The sequence below is a fragment of the Micropterus dolomieu genome, linkage group LG21, assembly GCF_021292245.1.
Source record: "Micropterus dolomieu isolate WLL.071019.BEF.003 ecotype Adirondacks linkage group LG21, ASM2129224v1, whole genome shotgun sequence".
Taxonomy (NCBI): domain Eukaryota; kingdom Metazoa; phylum Chordata; class Actinopteri; order Centrarchiformes; family Centrarchidae; genus Micropterus; species Micropterus dolomieu.
In genome coordinates, this window is record NC_060170.1 from 13,167,025 (window position 1) to 13,177,025 (window position 10,001).

At 39.5% G+C, this 10,001-nt stretch overlaps 1 protein-coding gene and 1 long non-coding RNA gene across 2 annotated transcripts in view; one reads left to right on the forward strand and one right to left on the reverse strand.

The window, feature by feature from the left end:
• LOC123959801 (UDP-glucuronosyltransferase 2A2-like) overlaps nt 1-7,884 on the forward strand; it is a 12,232-nt gene extending 4,348 nt beyond the window's left edge. The window contains exons 4-6 of the mRNA XM_046034089.1: nt 3,897-3,984; nt 6,595-6,814; nt 6,994-7,884. Coding sequence (XP_045890045.1) covers nt 3,897-3,984; nt 6,595-6,814; nt 6,994-7,279 — 594 coding nt within the window. The 3' untranslated portion in view covers nt 7,280-7,884. The remainder of the gene's footprint in view (nt 1-3,896; nt 3,985-6,594; nt 6,815-6,993) is intronic.
• Nucleotides 5,291-10,001, reverse strand: part of LOC123959804 — a 33,786-nt gene continuing 29,075 nt past the window's right edge. Inside the window, exons 6-7 of the long non-coding RNA XR_006822394.1 lie at nt 7,135-7,239; nt 5,291-5,526 (exon numbers count right to left, since the gene is read on the reverse strand). This is a non-coding gene — a long non-coding RNA (uncharacterized LOC123959804). The remainder of the gene's footprint in view (nt 5,527-7,134; nt 7,240-10,001) is intronic.

The window sequence follows — 10,001 nt, forward strand, 5'->3', positions numbered from 1 at the left end:
TATTATATTATATGTTCATATAATAATATACTGTTAGTATAATGTTAATATATTATATTAGGGCTGACCCCCAATAGTCTGATTCGACTGTCAATCTCACAGTCGAAGCTTCGCACCAAAACAAGGATCATGCCATTTTGGCGATGCTCAACATTTGATTTTACATACATTTACATATTCATTTAGCTGACGCTTTTATCCAAAGTGACTTACAATTGCTATACATGTCAGAGGTTGCACGCCTCTGGAGCAACTAGGGGTTAAGTGTCTTGCTCAGGGACACAGTGGTGGATGGGTCACAGTGGGGGGTTGAACCCGGGTCTCTCACACCAAAGTCTTATCCATTGCGCCATCGCCACCCCATTTTACATAGAACTACCAGTTTTCTCCCAATAAGTTCATATACAGTCTTTTACAACATACATTTCAACGTTTAATGCTGTAAATAAACAAAAAAAAATGTTTTTAAAGTGCGTGTTATCCTTACCCTGGGTCATCAGTGCGCATGTGTAGGCGTAGCGTGTATGCATGTAGTGGCAGAGGAGGAACACTTGCTGAAGAGACGGAGATCCAGCTTCACCGGTGTAGTGCCGAGTTGTCCGCACCTCTTTCAGATAATTTATCATCGTTGATAAACCACACAAAGACTATTATATAGTTTTTAAATAGCTATTTGAAATAGACCCGCGAGGAACCGCGACGTGTGTGCAGTTGTCAGCAACAAGGCATGCACGCAAAACTCTGTACAAGACTGGTGAATGGCAGGCGAGAGAGAGAGAGAGAAGGGTCTTCAAAAAGCCTCAGTTTAGCTTCAGCTCGCAATCACCACGCACATAATTTTTAGCTTGTTTGTAACAATTCGCTATTAGCTTAATGTTAACAGGTTATCTGACATAGCAGGTGGAAACATTGCTCTTCTCCTTTTACCTTTCACCTGCTTCGGTGCCTCCACCACGGCCTCTCTGCTTTCTGCTCTGTGTGTGTGCACCATAGACTGTGTACGAGCTGAGCTCCACTAGTGATGTGCGGATCGACACTAAAGTATCAATATTTCTGACACAAACGTTTCCTGCTCTAGGATCAATACTCATATAAAAGGATCGATATCTAAACACAGTCATTTGGAGTGAGTGTGTGTTTTTCATCAAGTATCTTACTGTCACCAGGATGGTCTAATTATACTCGTTTGATAGGAATTACTTCTTCCGCCTGTCAAAATCATGCATGCACTATGGCTCTGTGACGGAGCTTCTTTGAAGTGAGCTGCTGCAGCCCTTTACAGTTCCCGCAATTGAATACTGACTATGGCTGACTGTAAAAGCAGTCACGTCGGGCTGTATTTTAGCTGTGAAGGTACTAATGACGCTGTGTGTGATGTGTGTGTAAAGACAGTGAAAAACTTTGGCAACACCGCAAACTTCACTAAACATCTGAGATTAAGTAACAATAATATGATGTTATGAGGCGGCAGTTCTGAGTTCTTTTATTATAAATATAGAAGATGGCAGTAGTTTGATGTCTTGTCATTATGCAGCTATTATTTGGAATTGGTAACCCTTCAGCCTACTCTTTATTTCCCTCATAAATACAGAAACGGGAGGGGGGAGGTCACATTAAACTAGAAATAAAATATGTAAAAAGTATTGGATACTTGGTACTTGGAATTGGATCGGAGGAATTAAGTGGTACCGCGCATCACTAAGCTCTGCCCTCGGTCAAACACGCAGAGGAGAGGACAGAGCAGTTAGCACAACAATTTATACGGATACAATTTTTATGGATCAACATTTTCAGGTCAGAAAATCTAGAAAAATCCCAATCCTGATTAGTGTTATTGAAACTATTTCCATTACTTTTCCAAAACTTTTTGGTAACACTTTCTATGAAGGTCATCGTTATAATGACTTATGCATATTTTTATAACACAATATAATGCGTCCATAACACATTATAACAATTGTTATAATTACTTACAAACATGCATATAGCAAAGTTCATAATGACCTTTTGATTTAATGTTTTATAACTAATAGTAATACCAGTTTGTATCAATGTGCGGCAAGAATCTCCGACAATGTTCCATAACACATTATAACCACCGACTCTGCCTCGTTATGAATACACTTTAGTCACAATTTAGAATTAGTGATATAAAATGGAATAATAGCTTATAGTAATGTTTAAAGTTATATAGCACGTCTTTGTTTGCTTTAAGTAAAGTGTTAAAATATCTATCCCTGTATAATATATTACAGTTGGACATAATACCATATGAACTAATTATAAGACCTTATAACAAGTAATGGTTTTCTTTAAGTAAAGTGACACACATTTTGCACAGGAAAACAACTTTTATTTATGTTTCTTCACTTTATGAACAATCTGTATGGATTTTGAACATTTTGCAGTTTAGCACAAAAACACAACATAATTACATCAAGGAAACTCCTTCTCTGGGTGGTGAAAGATCGCTCAAGAGAAGAGCTGTGGCCGACCATAACATCATGTAAGAAGAGACTCAGATGTTTTCACAGATGAAAGGCGAGTCTATGGACAGGCCCTAACAGATGCAGTGGACAATTAAAGACAACTGCTTCACAAAACGTATTAAAGGACATTTACAAGTAACTGAATGGGAATACTGGTTGGGCAGTAGGGATGTGAATCTCTTGGCACCTCATGACTAGTTGATTACAATCCAGAGGGCGGCGATCCATTTTGATGCATCTTTTTTTTCAATGTGAGTTCTGGATAATTACTAAGCATTTCATTTGCACATTAAAATCCTAAAGAAACGTCTCCTCAATTGCTTAAAAGGACTAGTTTACATCCCTGATTTACTTTACTAGCCTCAGCTCCTCCTGGTCACCAGTGTCCTTCCTTTAACTATCAGCTGTCAGACTCCTCTGAAAACTGAAATACAATTTAACTATCAGGATGTAAAGTATGTGAACTGGACACCAGTTTAGCTTGAACCTGGTGTTCTCATTCCTCGACAAGTTAGGTAGTAATGAGTAATTACTAATTTAGCTAACGTTACATTGCAGCTACAAGTACTTTACAGGGCAGATAACATACAGACTTAAGGGACACACTGTGACCTACACTGCACATGTTCTGCCAGACTGACTACTTACTAAGAAAATGAAATATTTTCCTCCGCTAACTTTCACCGTCACGTTGTCCCCGTTCTGCCGCTCTCTGTCTCTCGCTGGCACACACACTGGCTGTGCACACACAGGAAGCCAAAACAGCGATGAGTGTTGCTGCACGGTGTGCCGGTGAAAATCAATAGTGTCGCGGTTATATCGATGAGCGTGCGAAATTTTAATAGCGTGGTCATTCTTCCGGCACATAGACTGTATATAAAGGTCCGGTGTTATGCCGAGTTTTGCCTGCCTGCCGAGAATTGCATGCAACTCCAAATACTGCTTTTAAACGCTATAATATTCTTTGTGGGGTCCATCAGTGGTGTTAAATGATTCTAAGTATATATTTTATGAACGTTTAGAGTCTTTAATATTTTAATACACTTAGTAGAAGTACCATTAAATATATAGTAAATAAATGTGGTGATGATGCCGTTTGATCAATGAGCACAGCAAAGTGCCTGAAAAGGACCTAAAGAGGTGGATGCATAATTTGGCAGATCAAATTTTGTAGGCTACCTGCCGAGATTTGTATCCACCTCTTTTCTAAGCATAAATGACCGTTAACACCCGCGAGGTGCATGCAATTCTCGGCAGGCAGGCAGAATTCAGCACAACCCATATCCAAATTAAAAGTATTTTGTTGTAAATTACAAATACGTTCCCATATTATTTTAGCACGTACTACTAAATTGACTTCTGTGGAGGACATTATGAAGTAAAATTATGTTTTACTGTTGTTAATAGGTGCTGTGGAGATACAGTGGGGAAAAACCAAAGACGCTGGGTGCCAACACCAGAATATACGACTGGATCCCTCAGAATGACCTGTTGGGTAAATAAAACTTTTATAAATGCTACTAAAGTTCTTATAGGCAAGTTATGCCACTCGGCCACCATCTTGGCAACACCTTCAGGCAGCTATTTTGGACTAACAAAACCAGGCTCTTATCTGAATGAATGGGGAGAGAGCCACAACTGCACTTTTACTGGTCACTGGGACATAAATCTGACGTAAAATCTAATAGAAATCGGTGAGAAAGTTTGACAACTTTGCCCCAAAATAAGGTTTAAAAAGCGTTTTTCCGGACCAGTTGTACTTCTGCTATTCATCACTACTACTACACCCAGTCGAGAGTAAAACAGACCCTTAAGTCAGTGGAACCAAATGATTGGCTGACAAATGTTTCCCGCTTTGGCTGTTAAAAGCAGAGGATTGACTTTCCACAGAGTTATATTGAGGATGTGATTGAGTGGCGTGTCTCATCTATAAAACGTCTCTGATGCTACTAAACAGGCCTTCACGACAGTAAAATAAAATGATTTTAGGGTATCCACCTCTTTTTTAAAAATCTCAATGGATTTCTATCCTGGTAAAATAAAGGTAAAATAAAAATTTAATCTTAATTAGTGTTGGTGTGCCTTGACGTTCTGGTTTGACCATTGATTTGGAAAACTTCTGCCTTAGACAGCGGCCATTTTGATTGCAAATTTAATGAAACCAGAACTAAGCTTAATAAGAAAATATGATATGGTTATTTAGTCTTGTTGGCTTGCATCTGCCATCTAGGCTATTTTTTAAAATCACAACAGGTACGGTATGGATGCAGAGAAGCTACCGAAATAATTGTGCTAAATGATAATCTATGGCTACAATGGTGCAAAACCCCTTTCTCTTACTCAGGGATTTGTTCAAATGGAGGCAGTCTTGAGTAGACATAAAACTAACCCTAACTAGACCATGTCAGGTAAGATGAATCTTTAAACACTGCAGAATTAACTCAGTGGAGCTGTTTTCTTAAGTGGCTCCAGGTGATCACAGCTGATGGAGGTGCAGTGCGACACCTGCTGGTCATTTTTTGTAAATCCTTTTTGTGTGCTTGCTGTTGGTTCTATGCCATTGATCTTTATAATACTGACAACACTTTACTGTCCACAGTATTTACTAAAATAAGCCTTAATCTGTGAGGCTAGACTAAATAACAGAAACACCTTTGTTTAATTCATTACAGTTTAACAGCACAACAAACATGCTCCAAAATAATCATACAGTTGAATCGCAAATGAAACAAATTGTTGAACATTAAAGCATTTATTTTGTCAGTAATAATGAAAAACAAGAAATTGTGCTGTACATTTTTTGGTTTTGATTAATAAAAAAAAAAAGAAAAGAAAAAAAGAAAAATCAAGCTGAATGTTGGTTTTTTGTATTGGGACCAAAATTTTATAAAACGGAAAAACGGCCTATTTAAACCCATAGTAGGTCTACCGGAGAGGGAGCGGGGCGCTGGAGCGTCCAGGGCGAAGGAGATGAGCTCGCAGGAGCAACTTGACACGCTGCAGATGGTCGGCTCTAGCTGGATGAAGCCCGAGGCTTCTAATTTACACATGATCCATGATGATACAGAAAAATAGAAATGAATGGCAAAAATAGCATATTGTCAATATTTTAGAGACCCCCCCAAAATACCACAAATCATGTTTTCAGGGGAGCTTATGTCTTATTTAGAGGCTGGCTTCCCCGTAGTTTACACACTAGCCGTAGCCTCAAGAAAAAAACCCTTGATAAACATTTTTGGGTATTTTCTTAGATTGCTCAAATCTGCCCAAAACAAAATGCTAAATGGATGCTGATGCTGCACTTAATCTAGAAATTTGAGAATTTTGAGTGATTAAGTGGCTCCTAGGCAAAGCAATGCGTCAAAAACTGATGCTACAGGACTTCCCCCACTGCGTTGACCTATGACACAATGGGGATCCCCAGAGTGTTACAAACTTTTTTCGATTTGGTTTTAATTTGTTCCAGATTCCATTTTATCCGTGCTTTCTGTTAAAAATTCTGTTTTACAATTTAAGCACATTTTCTCATCAGAAATAGTGTATAATCATGTGGTGGATGAACCACATTTAAACAATTCAATAATGTTAAAAATTCAGTCAGTATCAGTGAATTTGATGTATCATGCAAATATGCATATAAAAATATTCTTATTTACGTGCACTGATATTAAGGATGTTAAAATAATATAATTCTATTATTCACAATAAATGCATTGTTGCAATACATGTAGTTTGAATTGACCTCTATGAAATAGGTTATTACCATAGCTGATTACTAATCATTGCTTCCCGTGGATCTTCTGCAGGACAGCCTCCATATGCTGCTTGAAACCATATTAATAAAGTAATAAGTGGGTCTGACAGGCTACTTTATGTAGCTTTTAACATTTTTTTCACTGAATATCTGACTCCGCCCACACAGCCACAAAGAATTTCGCGTTTTACCGGGGGTAAGGTACAGGGGGTTTTATGGGGTATCGAGTGCAGACTGACGAGGGAGAAAATTAATTTAAACAGTTTTAGCATAACACTGCTACATAACAAAATGTGAATAAAGTGAAAGAGTATGTCTCTTTATGTTTCATGATCTTTGGTACCCTATCAGGTCACCCCAAGACCAGAGCTTTCATCACACATGGTGGCACAAATGGGATTTATGAGGCCATCTACCACGGTGTTCCCATGGTGGGTATCCCCTTGTTCGGTGACCAGCCAGACAACATGATCCATGTAAAGGCTAAGGGAGCTGCAATAACTGTAGACTTTAACTCCATGAAGACCGAGGACCTTAGAGATGCAGTCAATGCTGTCATCAACGAGAAATCGTGAGTTATCTTACCTATCTGCACTTAGTTTAGCGTTTAAAATACGTGAAACTAAAAAATACAACTTCCTTTTTCCATTTTATCTGCATTCTTGGGGAGTCAAAGAAATTGAAGAGTAAAAATATAAAACACATTATGCATTAATCCACATTTTCACTCCTGTATATCCACATTCATAGGTACAAGGAGAATGTCATGCGGCTGTCCAGTATCCACCATGACAGACCAATGAGTCCTCTGGATGAGGCGGTGTTCTGGATCGAGTTCACCATGAGAAACAAAGGGGCCAAGCACCTGAGGGTTCAGGCCCACGAGCTCACCTGGTACGAGTATCACAGCCTGGATGTTGTGGCCTTCCTTCTTGCTATCGTACTGTTCCTGATATTCATCTTTATTAAGACCTGCAGTTTCTGCTTCCGGAGGTGCTGTGGCAGAAAGGGAAAGACAAAGACAAAGGCTGAGTAACTGATGGAACTGAAATGTAGTTGGTAAACAGATGGGTGAAAAAACAACCTTTATATAACAGTTCACTGGTTTTCCTGCTGGTCTAAAGCAAATCATGCTTTAGCGTACTGTGTATACTGTGACATTTACTGGCTTGGGACAAGTTATTGTTAGTACTTTGAAACCACTAATCTGGGTCCAGTATTGTTGTGAATCTCCTGTGTTGTTTGAGTGGTCATTTTCATGGTAAATAGGAATGATTTTGGTGTGCTATTTGTTTCACACGTTTTGTAACCATAAACTCAGTTTTTTAGGCTAGGGTGACTGAACCTTTAGTAAAATCATTGTAAACCTGTACATAAACATGTACTGGATGTCTATGAAGATTCTCAGTCATCCAGGTCATAGTTATCAACGAAGGTTAAAATCAAGGGCAACTGGACTTGGTTGAAGATACTGGAAGACGTGTACTGGATGCATGAACACCATGTCCTGTATTTGCGTTCCATAATATGTGGACATTTTTCTTGTTCGCTCCTTTGTGTTTGACCAATAAGTTCTCCAATTGCATGCTAATTTGCATAACTGAACCTGAGGCCAATCTGACATTAAAGGCTAAATGTTCATTGGCTGGGATTTCATTCTTTTCCTACTGGATAATATTGATAATTCTGTTTAAACATCAAGCACAGGTGTGTGCATAGTAAGAAGTTGCAATTAATAGTCTTGCTAGTTTTGTGCATATAAACTCAGAAAACAAAGAAAGGTCCTCTCACTTTCAACTGCTTTTATTATGAGCAAACTCAACTTGTGTAAATATTTGTATGAACATAAAAACAAAAATTTTCACCCTGGCAGGACTTTTCAAAAATACTCGGTTTCAGTGACCTGATACTGCGTTTCCGTGTGGACAAACTGCGAAACCACATAGAAAAAGTTATGGTTTTGAAAATACCCGTGTATGTGTAGACAGGGACTTAATCACAGATTGCCTGCAATGACAAGCTCAGTCCGATGATGCTATGACACATTGCCCCAGACCATGATGGATCATTCACTAGAGCTCTGCACGTGTCTGTTATGGAACTGCCTTACAGCAGGCCTACAAGCCCTCAGTCCAACCTCTCTCAGCCTATTGCAGACAGTCTGAGCACTGATGGAGGGATTGTGCACTCCTGGTGTAACTCGGGCAGTTGTTGTTGCCATCCTGTGCCTTTCCCACAGTGGTGATGTTCTGATTTACTAAACCTGTGCAGGTATAGTTACACATGATCTGCCACTGCAAGGACGATCAGCTTTCTTTCCTGTCTCCCTGTAGCACTGTCTTAGGCGTCTCACAGTACATGCCTATGGCACATTCATGCAGATGAGCAAGGTTCCCGGGCATCTATCTTTTGGTTTTTCAGAGTCAGTAGAGACGTCTCTTTAGTGTTCTAACTTTTTATAACTGTGACCTTAACTGGCTACCTCTGCGCTCTGTTAGTGTCTTAACAACGTTCCACAGGTGCGTGTTCATTGATTGTTTCTGGTTCAATGAACAAGCATGAAAAACATTGTTTACAACCTTTACAATATTCATTTGGATGTTTACAGAATTATCTTTGAAATACAGTGTCCTGAAAAAGGGCACTTTTGCCCTTTGCTAAGTTTTTATTAGGGAAAACGGACAAGTATGCAGTATGGTAATTTGGATCAAATAAAAATTCTGGTGTTGAAGATATTTTCATTATGTAAATTAACAAAGCTGTAATATATTCTTTAAAAACCTTGTTAGTTTGTAATGTGTTACTCAGAATTTCTGTGGGTATATCTCACCAGTTTTAACGGTGGATTCTTACAAAACTGAATTGGTGCTTGGTGATCAGCATGAAGGTGATTTTCAAGACTGAGCACTTCAAAAAAATCTGATCACCATTTCACAATCCAAGGAGTAAACCACAGGACTTTGACAAGTTTCGATGCCCTCCCTCACTCTCACTTTCTCCCTCCGCGTCTCTCCGCATTAGCGCAGCACACACGAACAAACAGGCAGCAGCCCCTCCCAGCTCCTATCCCATTTGTGTTTTTCTTCGCTTGTGTGGACAAAAGACTCAACTACCAGTGCCTCGAGTTTGCAGCTAATTAGCCAAACGGCAAATATAGTTAATTTGTGTATTGCTAACATGCACGACTCTTGAGCTACCAGCTAATGTGATAAGTTAGCTAAAGTTTAGCTAAGGAAAGATATCATTGCCATAAAGGCTAACGTATTGTAATGAACAGGGGCGTAACGAGCTGGCGCGGGGCCCCGATGCAAGATGGTCATAACGGGCCCTCCCATCACAATCAAAGTAGCATCATGTAAGTAGCAAATTAAAGAAGTGAAAGCTTGCAGCTTTAAAACGACCAGCCACAGCAAAAGGCACTGCGCAGTTGACACCTTAATAAATGAAATCAAGCAGCATTCTATAAAGACTATGAGTCATAATAGCAAGGCTAAGACAGTAATAGACTCACCTGCTTGACCAAATCGGTGTTAGAGCACCATAAGATATTTTCATAGAACATAGCCTAACCGGTGACAGCCCAATTCACAAATGTGAAAGCAGGACCCGGGTGGAAAATTATGGAAAAAAGATGACAGCGTAGTCTGCCGAAGCCTCCCTCCACTGCTTGTTTGGGTGGGCGATTTGCAGGCTGATCAACATCCCGCCCCTCCTGTGACCCATGGTTTGACTGTATGTGTATTCAGAGCCAGTGAGCA